General features: G+C 41.4%; 1 protein-coding gene across 1 annotated transcript in view; it reads left to right on the top strand.

Annotated features, from left to right (window-relative positions):
- Nucleotides 1-14,950, top strand: part of dnai1.2 (dynein, axonemal, intermediate chain 1, paralog 2) — a 240,567-nt gene that overhangs the window by 78,907 nt on the left and 146,710 nt on the right. The window contains exon 12 of the mRNA XM_067991157.1: nucleotides 1,036-1,079. Coding sequence (XP_067847258.1) covers nucleotides 1,036-1,079 — 44 coding nt within the window. The remainder of the gene's footprint in view (nucleotides 1-1,035; nucleotides 1,080-14,950) is intronic.

Genomic DNA, 14,950 nt, shown 5'->3' with positions numbered 1-14,950 from the left:
GAACAGCAATGAGATGAAGGACCTGTCAGTCTGTTTTTGATGGTGTTGGTTGAAGGATCGATTTGGCCAAGACACCAGGAATACTCCTTGCTCTAATTGAAATAGTGCCATGAGATATTTAACATCCACCTGAACCACAGAAACAGGCAGATGGGATCTCGGTTTAAAGACTTATCTGAAGGATATCACCTCCAACAGTAAATCATTCCTACAAGTTGATACTGGAGTGCCAGCTTAGATTATGCATCAGTCATGGAGTTGGGCTTGAACCCATAACTTACTGACTCAGGCCAGAGTGCTGTCATGGAGCCAAGCTGACACAGTGCTGAAAATTAATGTTGCTTCACATCCACTGTGACTTAATGTTAGTTGATCATAGAACAGTGTCAGTGATAGAAGTGAAGGAGCAGCACTGATAAGTGAATGGTGTTTAATCTGTGTTATAAATGTTCCCAAAAATACTATACTGCAAAAATGAAGACTCCGAGCATTAGACACAAGAACAGCTGTTGTTTTTTTAAAAAACATTTAGTGCTTATCCTGTGTCGGACTTTAAATAATACCATTTCAATGCGCACCCTTTAATTATTTTAGCTATTTTGCTAAACCGATTGATCAGTGATTAGTGAGCAATGCCCATTGATACTATTAAAATTCCAGACTTCAAAATGTTAATAGTACATGCTGCTGGGGACAGATGATGCAACAGCATGTTTTGAGTTCTAATGTGTTATGCCACACAGTGGTGTGATGCAAGTTCATGTCCATACAATTAAATTCTCAATCCAAACCACCTTGCCATGGGGAAGCATAGAATAGATAATCTTCCACAGGAAGGAAAGGAAAACAGTTGGGGCAGTCATCTGGCTGCTCTGTGAATTTCCAAGAGGTTGGTTAGGAAAAGCATTGACAGATGCCAGAGAATATGTCTCTCGCCATCTCCTCAACTGGAGTAGCTATTTAGCATCAGGACAGAACAAGAGGAGAAAGAAAGAAAATAATAAGTAATTTGTATTTTCTGTTTGTAATTTTCAGGAATCCCAGATACCATGACCTTTTTGCAGTTGGACATGGATCCTGTAAGTTGGAATTTGTACTGCATGGTAGTTACCTTAATTTGTATGCATTATATATCTATTACACAAATAATCTATTATATATGTTTTAAAACCACTTTCAAGAAGTTTTAATGAAGACATTTGCTACTATTCTAATCATTCCCTCTATATAATATGGATTCCAATGCAGCCAAAGGAAAGGAGACTAATTATTTATACCTGGCCAGGGTTGAAAGTGAAAATCAATACTGCCAGTATGAGCTCAGTTCTGTCAACAATGGAAATGTGTCCTTAGGACAAGGTTAATTTAACAATGCCAGTTCTCCGAAGTTTTAACTGAGATGTATTGACAAGTAAATGTTCGGAACTGAGTATCATTGTTGATGTGTTTCACCTAGAGTATTGTAGGAAGACTTAATTTATGTGGTTCAGTGATTGACTAATAAATGCTTACTTCCCCCAACCCCACCTCTAGGAACAGCAGTTCAATTTCTAACCAGATTCAAGGAGTTTTTTACTTTTATCCTGGACTTTGGGACAGCAATGCTAACCCTACCTTCGTACATAGCTGTCCCATGTTTATCACCTGGATGAGTAAGATTTTTCTTCAGCTCAATACTGGCAAGACCAAAGACATCCTTTCCAGTTCCCATCAGAAACATTGCACCTCAGTCAACAATTCTATCCTTCTTTTCAACTGCTCAGTTGAACTCAAACGTGTGTTCCCTGAGCTGAGCTTCAAATGCCACATTCAAGTATATTGGCAAGATCACTTACTTCGGCCTCAGTGACATCATAGGAACAGGAGTAGTCCATTTAGCCCCTTGAGCGTGTTCCACCATTCAATTAGATCATGGCTGATCTGTACCTCAACTCCACTTACCTGCCTTTGCTCCAACCCTACCATATTTATGCCCTGAAGAGAAGAATCTCAGCTACTCTGTCCAATTACTCAGATTACTTATAGACCTTACATCTTCACTAACTGAGTTTTTTTGTACAACCAAATATAGGAACAGGAGTAGACCATTCAACTCCTTGAGCCTGTTCCGCCATTCTATTAGATCATGGCTAATCTGTACTTCAACTCCATTTACCCACCTTTGATTTATATTCCTTTATACTCTTACCTAACAAAAATCTATCAAACTCAGTCTTGAAAATTTCAATTGACCCAGCATCCACAGTATTTTGGGGGAATTCCAGATTTACATTACCCTTTGAGTGAAAACGTGCTTCTGAATTTCATTCCTGAACGGCCTAGCTCTAATTTTAAGATTGCGAACCCTAGTTCTGAATTCCCCTAACAGAGGAAATAATTTCTCTGTATCTGCCGTATTGAATCCCTTTATCATTTTAGACCCCTCAATTAGATCACCCCTCAACCTTATAAACTCAAGGGAATACAAACTAAGTTCATGGAACCTGTCCTCATAATTAACCCGTTTAGACCTGTTATCATTCTGGTGAAACTGCGCTGTAACCCCTCCAAGGTCAATATATCTTTCCTGCGGTTCGGTGCCCAAAACTGAATAAAGTACTCCAGGTAAAGTGTGACTAAGGCACTGTACAACTGAAGCACCACTTTTGTATTCCAACCCCATTGAGTTAAGGCTGACATTTCATTATCCTCTAACCATGTGGTATTTTTGTTTTAATTTCCCTTGATTCCATTATTTTGCCTTAATTTTATTATTGTTAATTTTGTTTTGTTTAAAATTGGACCATCTCTTCCTTGAATTTTAATGGTGTTGCTACTTTGAAAGAAGGCACTTGCTTAGTCCTGATACAATTAGGCTTATTCCATCCCACAATTCTCACTGGACTACTTTGAAAAGGACCTTTTTGTGATATCACAGGTCCAAGATGTACAAGATCGCCAGACAGGACTCCTCTGTATTGAGCCATCTTTCATGACCGGGTGACCATTCATTACCAGCACGTTTATTTGTGAAGTGCTTTGGGACACTTTTTATGTCAGAGGCACTATGTATTGTTGTTCTGTTATAGGTGAACAGCACATCGTGTTCTTGTTTGATTAGCCCCGATTCTCCTGTTTTTATTCAATTTTATTATTTCAATTACTTTTATTAGTTTTGTTTAGACACTGGAACTCCATTGGTATCTCCCTGCAAGAGGAGGGACATATCATATCCCAGTAGGTTAGGTTGGCCTAATTCCACAGTCCCAAGAGCTGTCTTAAAATAGGACCCTTTTATGTTATCTAAACCTTTGTTACCTGTTTCTATCCATCTGTCATATCACAGTCCATCTACATGATTGGTCTAAGTTTCTCTTAAGGCAAAAAACATACCAGTAATAGCGGGGAACCAAGGGGATAATGAGAGTAAGAACTTAAAGTCATTAATATTAGTAAAGAAAAAGTTCAAGAGAAATTAATGGGACTAAAAGCTGACAAATCCACTTGACCGGATGGCCCACATCCTAGGGTTCTAAAAGAGGTGGCTGCAGAGATAGTGGATGCATTGGTTTTGATCTTCTAAAATTCCCTAGATTCTAGAATGGTCCCAGTGGATTGGAAGGTAGAAAATGTAACACTACTATTCAAGAAAGGAGGGAGAGAGAAAACCGGGAACTACAGGCCAGAAAGTCTGACATCAGTTGTCGGGAAAATGCTGGAATCCATTATTAAGGAAGTGGTAATAGGGCATTTAGAAAATCATGGCATGATTAGGCAGAGTCGGTATGGTTTTATTAAAGGGAAATCATGCTTAACAAATCTATTAGAGTTTTTTGAGGATGTAACTAGCTGGGTAGACAAAGGGGAACCAGTGGATGTAGTATATTTGGATTTTCAAAAGGCATTCGATAAGGTGCCACATAAAAGGTCATTACACAAGATAAGGGCTCATAGGATTGGGGGTAATTTATTAGCATGGATAGAAGATTGGTTAATGGACAGAAAACAGAGAGTAAGAATAAACAGGTTATTCTCAGGTTGGCAGGCTGAAACTAGTGGGGTGCCACAAGGATCAGTGCTTAGGCCTCAGCTATTTACAATCTATATTAATGACTTAGATGAAGGGACCAAGTGTGATGTATCCAAGTTTTCTGATGATACAAAGCTAGGTAGGAAAGTAAGCTGGAAGGAGGACACACAATGGGCAGAATTTTAACTTTGAAAAACGGGTGGGTTGGAGGCGGGGGAGCATTGAAAATCGCATCAATTTCATAACCGTCCCCAACCTGCACCCAACCTGCTTCCATCCCGCCCATTTCTGGTTTTCACCGGGGCGGGACGAGGGTTGGGCAGCCAACCCGCTCCCAGGAGGCGGGTTGGTCACTAAAACCTTTCAAGGAGACAGCGGGCCTTCATTTTCAAAGGTTTTGTGATTTCAATCCCAGGGGGCCAGGATTCCCAGGCCTTCTCCTTCACGCCACGTGAAAGGAGGCGGGAAGGCCCGAAACTGCAGATAAGTGCCTTTCTGGCACAGTTTGTGGGCCCGGAGGAGCAGGAGTGCTGCCCCCAGTCCCAACAAGCCTAAATGTAGCAACCCCCCAATTATCGCGGACCCCCCCTCCCGCCGATCTCTGACTCCTCACGTCCGCTGATTGACCCCTGATCTCTCCCCCCATAACTGACTCCTCCGATGACTGACTCCCCCCCCACCCCTGACCCCCATCCCATCGGTGCCCCCATGCCCATCGAAGCCTCCATGCCCACTGTTGCCCCCATTACCATCTATGCCCCCGTGTCTACCCATGCCCCCCATCAACCCCCTCCCCCCCCGATCCATACAATCAAAGACTTACCTGAAGACTTACCTTTCCACGCCCTCTTTCTTGCTCTGCTCCCGTCTGGTACCACTTCCTTAATAATTGATTCCTGCATTTTCTCGACAACTGATGTCAGGCTATCTGGCCTATAGTTCCCTGTTTTCCCTCTCCCTCCCTTCTTGAATAGCGGGTAACATTTGCTACCTTCCACTTCACTGGGACCGTTCCAGAATCTAGAGAATTTTGGAAGATCATGACCAATCCATCCACTATCTCTGCAGTCACCTCTTTTAGAACCCTAGGATGTAGGCCATCAAGTCCAGGAGTTTTAAGAACATAAGAACATAAGAACATAAGAAATAGGAGCAGGAGTAGGCCAATCGGCCCCTCGAGCCTGCTCCGCCATTCAATAAGATCATGGCTGATCTGATCCCAACCGCAAATCTAAAGAGCACAAGAAGTAGGAGCAGGACCCGGCCACTCAGCCCCTGGGTCCTCTCCGCCACCCACAGGGCATTGACCGATCCGAACTCAGCTTCATGTCCAATTTAATTTTCGTCCCTGGGTGGACCCGAACCACCAACCTTTTGGTTAATAACCGAACGCACTAACCGATTACGCTTTGTCGGCTTTTAGTCCCATTAGTTTGTCCAGTACTTTTTCTCTCGTGATATTAATTGTTTTAAGTTCCTAACTCTCATTTGAGGAGGGAGACAATTGATAAACTCATCAAACTTAGAGAGGATAAAACCCCTGGTCCTGGTGGATTATATCCACACATATTAAAAGAAGTTAGGGAAGAAATAGCAGAGGCACTGTTACATATATATAAAAATTCATTAGAAAAGGGAATAGTGTCAGAGGACAGAGAGCTAATGTGATTCCTATATTTAAAAAGGGAGATAGAAGTAGTCCAGGGAACTATAGACCAATTAGCTTAACGTCGGTGATAGGAAAGATAATGGAATCTTACTTAAAGATGTAATAGAAAAATATCTAGAAACTGAAAATATAATAAAGAATAGTCAGCACGGATTTCAAAAGAGAAGGTCATGCTTGACCAATCTTATTGAATTCTTTGAAGCAGTAATAGAAAGGGTAGACAAGAGTAATGTAGTAGATGTAATATATTTGGATTTTCGAAAGGCCTTCGATAAGGTACTGCACAGTAGACTCATGACTAAGGTCAGAGCATGTGGAGTCAGGGGACAAATAACAGAATGGATAGTAAGCTGGCTACAAAACAGAAAATGGATAGTAGGGGTTAAAGGTAGTTACTCAGACTGGCAAAAGGTGGGAAGTGGTGTTCCACAAGGATCCACTGTTGTTCCCCATTTACATAAACGATGAACTCAGGAATCGGAAGTACAATTTCAAAATTTGCCGATGACATCAAATTGGGGGGAATAGTTAATACTGAGGAGGACTGCGACAAAATACAGGAAGACATTCATAAACTTGCAGAATGGGCGTGTAATTGGCAAATGAATTTGAATATAGATAAGTCTGAGGTCGTACATTTTGGTAGGAAAAATAAGTTGGCCACATACTCCTTGGAAAATAAGAGTCTATGTGGGGTAAAGGATCAGCGGAATCTGAGGGTGCACATACACAGATCACTAAAAGTAGCGATGCAGGCTAATAAGGCCATAAAAAAAGCAAGCAAAGCACTGGTGTTCATTTCTAGAGGGATAGAATTGAAAAGCAGAGAAGTTATGTTAAACTTGTATAGAACCTTGGCTAGACCACACTTGGAGCACTGCGAACAGTTCTGGTCTCCATATTATAAAAAGGATATAGAGGCACTGGAGAAGGTGCAAAAATGATTTACTAGGATGATATCAATACTGAGAGGTTATACCTATCAGGAAAGATTGAACAGGCTGGGGGTCTTTTTCCTAGAAAAGAGAAGACTGAGGGGTGACCTGATAGAGATCTTTAAGATTAAAAAAGAGTTTGTTAGGGTAGACGTAGAAAAGATGTTTCCATTTGCGGGGGAGACCAGAACTAGGGGCCATAAATATAAGATAGTCATTAATAAATCTAATAGGGAATTCAGGAGAAACTTCTTTACCCAGACAGTGGTTGGAATGTGGAACTCGCTCCCATGTGGAGTAGTTGAGGCAACTAGCATAGATTCATTTAAGGGGAAGCTAAATAAACACATGAGGGAGAAGGGAATAGAAGAATATATTGATGGGGTTAGATGAAACAGGGTGGGAGGAGGCTCATGTGGAGCATGAACACAGGCATGGACCTGTTGGGCCGAATGGCCTGTTTCTGTGCTCTACATTCTTTGTAATTATACTGAGCTGACATTTGACCCATCTGTATTGAGATTGGAAAAGCCAGCGAGTATGCTGCACAGGTAGAAAGCCTTTTTAAACCAGTTTAATGGGATGAAGTGGACACCACACTGTGCCGCCCACTTTACTGTAAGACGCCAGGCAGGGACTGTATTAATGGCTAATTCATAAAAGCTGCTTTAAAGAGGGTTTTAGAGTAAGTTGAGGTTGGTACTGTGCTTGCAGAGCAGTGTGAGGAACTGCTGTTTTGTCTTGGAGCTATCTTTTGAATAGGATTTTGTTTGAAGCATGCATACTCTTGGTGTTCCAGAGAGCAATTGTGGTTTCGATCCAAAAAAAAGGAGGAACCAAGTTAGCCCAAAAGCTGCCAAAGAATCTCTCCCATCAGTAATTCAGGTTGTGGCAGCATACATATCGGATACCATGGAGGCTTGTGGGATAATCAGAAAAGAGCAGGTTCAATGTGAAAATAGAAAAGATAATGAAGATTCAAAGTTGAAGGTGCTTGACTGGAAAAGGCAAGATACAGTGAAACAAGAAGGGATATGGCCCCAATTAACTAGGCAGAAAAGTTAGCAAATAGGATGACAGATCATCAGTGGGGAATCTTCAAATATGAAACGTATAGAGTACAAAAAAGAGATTCCTAAATGTCAAAAAGCAGTTTCATCAAAGGAATAAATAGATATTAAAACTAAACAAACTTAAAAAGGGAGGGATATGATAAAATTAGGTCTAAAAAGCTAAAGAAAGTCATGATGAATATAGGAACATAGGAACAGGAGTAGGCCATTCAGCCCCTCGAGCCCCCTCTGCCATTTGATAAGATCATGGCTGATCTGTGATCTAACTCCATATACCTGCCTTTGGCCCATATCCCTTATCGAAGGTATAGCGAGGAGTTGAAAAAGGCTAAAAAGGAAATGAAAAATGCCTAACAGATAATATAAATGGAAATAGTAAATACTTTCATAAGCATATTAAAAGTAAAAGAATAATTAAAGAGAAGGTAGGACTGTTTTGGCTTGAAGGTGGTCATCCAGTTGTGGAGGCTGAAGGTATGGCAGAAGTATAGAATATCTTGTGTCAGGGTTTACAAATGACAGTGGAAGTGGGAATGTAGGTCTAATAGAGGAAGAAGTGGAAAAATTGTTAGAGATAACTGCAAAAAAAGGATTTGGTTCTGAAAAAATTAGCAGAACTCAAAGTGGATAGGGCATTAGGTCCAGACGATATCAGAAATGAGATAACGGGCTTCAATCACACTTAGGTATGCAGCTTGTGTCATCAGATTGGAGGTTAGTTAAGGGAGAGGCAGATAAGCAAGATAACTACAGACCAGTTGTAGGTAGACTCATGGAATCCATAATTTGAAATGAAATTAGTGAGCACTTAGAAATGCATGAGATAATAAGGAACAGCCAGCATGGGTTTGTTAGTGTTTGATAAGCTTAATAATTTTTTTAAGAAGTGACTGATTCTATAGAATATGCTATATAGGGGTTGAAATTCAGATTGGCCTGCTCTGCTAGTGAAAGTCTGGTGGAGTGGATCATAAGTTTGCCAAACTGAGGAGGCTCAGATCCCACATAACAGGAATGGGGTCATTTGCATAAACTGAACGGCACATTGCGGCAGTAAGGATGCATCAGTGGCGCCCTCCCTAACCCGCCAACAATAAAGTCAGAGCAGCGCCATACCACTCCAGTGCAGAAGAGGAGGTCTGAGAAGGGCCCAACAAAAATTGACCTTTTGAAGTCTTCAGTTTCTCAGGGAAATATGACATTGCAGTACAATACATTGGATGGCTGGGTAAAGGAGACTGTTATATACTCTCCATTCCAAAGAGCTCCTCTCAAAATCCAGGGGTCACTGATCATGTTGTGGCGTCTACACAAAGTGACACCTTATGCTATTCAAGTATTGCATATCATGCCTGAAGACCTTTGTTGGGTCACTTCTGTGTATGAGTCACCTGTGAATTACATCATTCAGTGAGATTATAGAAGTATGCAGTGTCACAGAAACTGAAATCACAGGTGAGGTATTGAAGGACTTTGGTACCGTTTATCAATGAATGTAATGAAGGGAAACCATGATGTACCCTGTACCCCGTTGCTCAAGTAAAGCAGCAACATCATCAGTCCACCAGAACAGTTGGAGAGGAAGTGGTACTTGATATGCAAAATGAACCAGCTTCATGATTTTATATTGGCCTTGTCTCACCAGTGTTCATTAGTTCCGCCTACTAGAAAATTGGAGGAAAGCATGTGGAAAGGACACAATATGCAGTTTAGATCATAAAGAAGTCCTATTGTTACACCCCTAAATTACATTACAATGTAACTAGATATTAAGCAGTACGGGTCAACTCTGATGGTACAAACATGGGGCCTACTTACAGAAATGAGCAGAAGAGAATTTATAGCAGTGTTCTTCCCTGCATATGCATCTTGGTTTTCATTAACCCCAATTTTGGGCTTCCATCATCATGGCATTAAAAAAAATTCCAACCTAGTGGCTGAGTGAGGAAGAAACTTAATTTATTGTGTGTTTTATTTTGTGATTATATATGAGGGGTGATTCCATGATCTGGTGCATCCAGGGTGGATTTATTCTTGCAATCAGCATACCTTGGGAAATTGTGGGCAATCTGCAGTCCATAATTTTCTCCCCATCAATTTTAAGTCAGAAAATCACTGGCTTCATACTCACAATCTCCTGGGATATAGTCCCTGCCAGTATTCGATCACAGAATCACCTCTTTGATCTCTGGAAGTTTTATAGCATGCAAAGGGTTGTATCTTTATTCTTACGAACATCAGAAAAGATAAGAATGAGAAAGGTTATTCTGCCTAAGGCCATCCCTCTTCTGTCATTTGGATGAGACAATAAAAGCGAGGTCCCACCTACTTGTTCAAGTTGATGTTAAAGATACAGTGGTGCTATTTGAAGAGAGGCAGGTAGTTCTCCCAGTGTCCTGGACAGCAATTCTTCTCATCCAACACCACACAAAATAGATTAACTGTCCATTCTATTCATGCTCTTTATATGGGACCTTGCTTTGCACAACATGGGTGTGACGTTCAACTGTATAACAGTGACTACATTTCAAAATGATTAATTATATATGAAGCACCTTGGGGTTACATGAGTGTCATGACAAGGCATCCAATTGTAATTTAAATTTCCCTGCAGTTTTTCCCTCTGTTATGTAGCTTGGTAGATTATTTTCTGATATAATTATTCCGAATTTACTTTTCACTAATTTCTGTTCATGTCTTGTGGGACTGCTTCCTTTATGTATTTCTTGGTGGTCTGTTGGGGTGTAGTTATCTGTTTTACTGATTCCTGCCAGAGAGAGAGAAAAAGGTGGGAGAGAATGAAGGAAATCTTAAATGTATATGTACTTTCTTTCTATATGTACTTTAGGGAGTATATCATCAAAAAATGATGGTGCTCAGCCAGGTGATGAGTCAGAATATCAAAGTTGTGGTATTTGATTCTGTCCCCCCTTCTCTCATACACTCATAATTTGGAATTTGGAAAATCCTGCATTTGATTCTGGGTTGCTGGGTTTATTTAGAGACCAGTCCCAAGTTGAAGGTAAAGTCTGACAAATGAGAATGAACGAACCATAACACAGAATTTTTGAAATAATATGTTATTACTGACTGCTGAAAAGCCTCATGGAGCGATGTGGGATGAGAAATGTACTGCTTTTTACATGTGCATGAGAGGGCGAGTAATCTAATAGGTGGGGGACAATCTTTTAAGGAACTTTCTTTTTTTGGGTGGGAGTGGAATTTAAGCAAAGAAGTGCTAGTAACACTGTATGGAAATGCTGAAAATTATTGATGGCCCTTTGGTCCTTTACACAATTAAAATACCAGCTGGAACTCTATCACTAATGAGGTATTCTGTCCTATAGGCGCACATCCACTGATGAAATCAGCAATATGTCTTCCCATCAACCCACTATTGATAAATCAGTTTTCTTTCCCATGTGTGAACTACAAGACATAATTTTCAGATTTGGGAGGTATCAGTCTTGAAAGTAGTGAAGCGATGAATCTTTATGATAGATTAATGATTAGAAATCATTTCCCAAGAGATTAATCGGTGCAGTTTATCTTTAAATATGATATCTGTTGCACTTTTGATAAAAGCTGTCAACTGTTAAAGAAATACCAGGGGGTGATCTGAAATATTGCCTCAATTCACTAAATCTTATTGCTCGTAGATAATCTAGTGAAGTGAGTAGAACAAAATAAATCTAAGTCAGACACATCATTTGTTCTCTGACTCTGTGGGGATTCTGGCTAATGCCGGAAGGGAATAAGGCAGCCAGAGAGCTGGATTATATATAATAAATGTCAGCCAGGCATCTCCAGTGAAAGGACTAATAAGCATTTTTGTTCATGCTGACAGCTTGATGCCAGGGTTTTGACCCATTGAAATTTAAATAACATGTAAAGCTTCCTCTCTGCTGGTAGTGAAGTCTGCTTAACCACTTTCCATCAGACTCAGTTGTCATGGAAAAGATTTTTGTTCAAAACAGTTCTGTTAAAAGTGCTTCAGTTGCTTACCTGTATAATCTGCTATTTAGAAATGGTACATGAAATTGATGACCAGGTAGGTGGAGGAAACATACTATTTTCCTCTGAAGTACCACCCATTTTGTGGTGGATTTGGGGTAGAAAATCGGGTAAAATGTGTTCTTGGAGGTTACTGCCTCAAATCCGCCACAAAAAATCTGCACCTGAGTTATCGTCCTAAAAAAGCGCCAGTTCCCATTAAAACCCATTGGAAGCCCGATTTGCCTTATGTAAATGAGTCAAGGAAACGCAGTTAACCCCTCCAAGCCATTTCCCCCATCTTCTTTCAAACTGCCCAATTACTACATAAGTGGTGATCGGTGCTGCAGAAAGGTATGCTGAGGTGGATACTACATTGAGGAAGCCATTTCATGCACTGCTACTGAAAATTGGTATTACTTCGCTTGCATATCGATCTCTTTAGTACTTCAGTCAGGAAATTTGGTGTTAGTTTTACTCAGCATAGCACACGTTTAGTTTAAAATTTAACTTAAACTTTAAAAGAAACTGCAAGTTAGGTAACAGTTAACAGAAACTGCAAGTCAGTGGCAGTAAATCAGCTGTAAGTGATTGCCTGAATAGAGGGTAATTACTGTGAGCTGGAAGCTGATTGAGCAGTTGTAACTGCTGTTCTCAAAAGGTGTAAAAATTAGATGGTTATCTGCTGAAGCACAGAGTGCATTTTGAACCAAATGGGAACTTCAGAATTTAGTAAGAGGGGGAAGGACAGTGAACAGAGAGGAGGAGCTCTTAGAGATCCAGAATAAAAGGGTAGGTTAATTAGCGTAAGTAAACAGTAAGTAAATTAATAATAATTGAGTATCTAAAGGGAGTCTACAAAAAAAAGTTGCTAAATATAATGGGCAGCTGAGAACCATTGGCTGCAATTCCTGTGCCATGTAGGAACTTCAGAATGCTTCGTGTGTCCTGGAGGGCCACGTGTGCAGGAAATGCCTCCAGTTGCTTGAGCTCAAGTTGAGGGTTTCTGAGCTTGAGGGGCAGCTGGAGTCACTGCAGAGTATAAGGGAAGTTGAAGGTTTTCTGGATCGTACATTCCAGGAGGTGGTCACCCTGCAGTCACAGAGAGTTCAGGATAGCAAGTGGGTGGCCATCTGAAAGGGTAGCAAGATGCAGGCAGTGCAGGAATCTTCTGGGTGTGTGCCACTTTCAAACTGGTGAATACCAGTGAGGGGGATGACACCTCGAAGGAGTGTAGCCCTGAGCATGGCACCATGAGGCAAAGGACTGCACAGTGAAGTGTAGAAATGCAGTAGTCATAGGGGATTCAACAGTCAAGGGGACAGACAGGCGTTTCTGAGACCGTCGATGTGAGTCCCGCATGGTGTGTTGCCTCCCTGGTGCCAGGTAGAGGACAACACTGAGAGGATGCAGAGCATTCTGTGGGGGGGAAGGGGAACAGCCAGAAGTCGTGATCTATGTGGGTACCAACGACATAGGAAAGAAAAGGGACGAGGTCCTGTGGCTAGAGTTTCAGGATCTAGAGAGGAAGTTAAAAAGCAGGACCTCAAAGGTAGTAATCTCTGGATTAATCCCAGTGCCATGCACAAGCGAGTTCAGAAATAGAAAGATAAGGCAGGTTAATGTGAGGCTAGAGACATGGCGCAAGAGGGAGGGCTTCAGATTCTTGGGGCATTGGGACCAGTTCTGGGGCAGGAGAGACCTGTTCAAGATGGACGGGTTGCACCTCAACAGAGCTGGGACCAATATCCTCACGGGGGAGGTTCATTAGTGCTTTGGGGGAGGGTTAAAACTAATTTGGCAGGGGGATGGGCACCAGGATGTAGCATTAGAAAGGAGAAACAAGGTGCACAGAGGATTGGAAGAGACAGATAGCACTAGAGTAAGAAATAGTACAGTATTAGGTGGGATCAGACTAAGAGAGAGTACAAGAACGTCTAAGATAGGTTGAGAGTGCATGTGTGTAAACGCACGAAGCGTGGAAAATAAAGTTGGTGAGCTGCAGGCCACAAATAGCCGCATGGGAATTTGATGTAGTGGCGCTAACAGAGACCTGGCTCAAAAAAGGACAGGATTTGATACTAAATATCCTGGATGCAAGGTGCGAAGGAAATATAGGGAAGGAAAAAAAGGAGGGGTTGGGGTGTCAGTATTGATTAAGGAGATTATTGCAATGTTGGAAGGAGAGGATGTCCTGGAGGGGTCAAGGACAGAATCTATTTGGTTCGAGTTAAGAAACAATAAAGGTGCCATTAAACTACTGGGAGTATTCTATGGACCACCAACTAGTGGAAAGGATAAAGAGGAGCAAATTTGGAGGGAAATTACAGAGAGGTGCAAGAACTATAGAGTAGTCATGATGGAGGACTTCAACTATCCTAATAAGGACTGGGATAGTAATAGTGTAAAGGGCAAAGAGGGGGAGGAATTTCTGAATGGTGTGCAGAAGAACTTTTTTGATCAGTATGTTTCCGGCCCAACGAGGAAGGAGGCATTGCTGGATCTGGTTCTGGGGAATGAGGTGGGTCATGAGGAGCAATTGTCAGTGGGGGAACATTTAGGGAACAGTGATCATAGTATCATAAGGTTTAGATTAGTTATGGAAAAAGGCAAGGAGCAATCTAGAGCAAAAATACTTAATTGGAGGAGGGCCAATTTCAGTGGGTTGAGAACGGATCTGGCCCGATTAAATTGGAATCAAAGATTGGCAGGCAAAACTGTAATTTAACAATGGATTGCCTTTAAAGAGGAGATGGTTCGGATACAGTCGAGGTACATTCTCATGAGGGAGAAAGGTAGGGAACCAAAGCCAGAGCTCCCTGGATGACGAAAGAGATAGAGAGTAAGATGAAGCAGAAAAAGGGGGCATATGACAGATGTCAGGTTGATAATACAAGTGAGAACCAGGTTGAATATAGAAAATACAGAGAAGTGAAAAAGGAAATAAGAGGGGCAAAGAAGAAAGTATGAGAATGGACTGCTTGCGGCCAACATAAATGGGAATCCAAAAGTCTTCCATAGCCATATAAATAGTAAACAAGTAATAAGAGGAGGGGTGGGGCTGATTAGGGACCAAAAAGGAGATCCGTGCATGGAGGCAGAGGACATGGCTGAGGTACTAAATGGGTACTTTGCATCTGTCTTTACCATGGAAGAAGATGTTGCCACAATCACAGTAAAAGAGGAGGTAGTTGAGATACTGGATGGGCTAGAAATTGATAGAGGAGGTACTTGAAAGGCTGGCTATGCTTAAAGTAGATAAGTCACCCTG

Source organism: Heptranchias perlo, chromosome 1 (genome assembly GCF_035084215.1).
Source record: "Heptranchias perlo isolate sHepPer1 chromosome 1, sHepPer1.hap1, whole genome shotgun sequence".
NCBI classification, from domain to species: Eukaryota; Metazoa; Chordata; class Chondrichthyes; order Hexanchiformes; family Hexanchidae; genus Heptranchias; species Heptranchias perlo.
The sequence above is the reverse complement of the archived record's forward strand: the minus strand, read 5'-3'. Positions and strand labels throughout refer to the sequence as shown.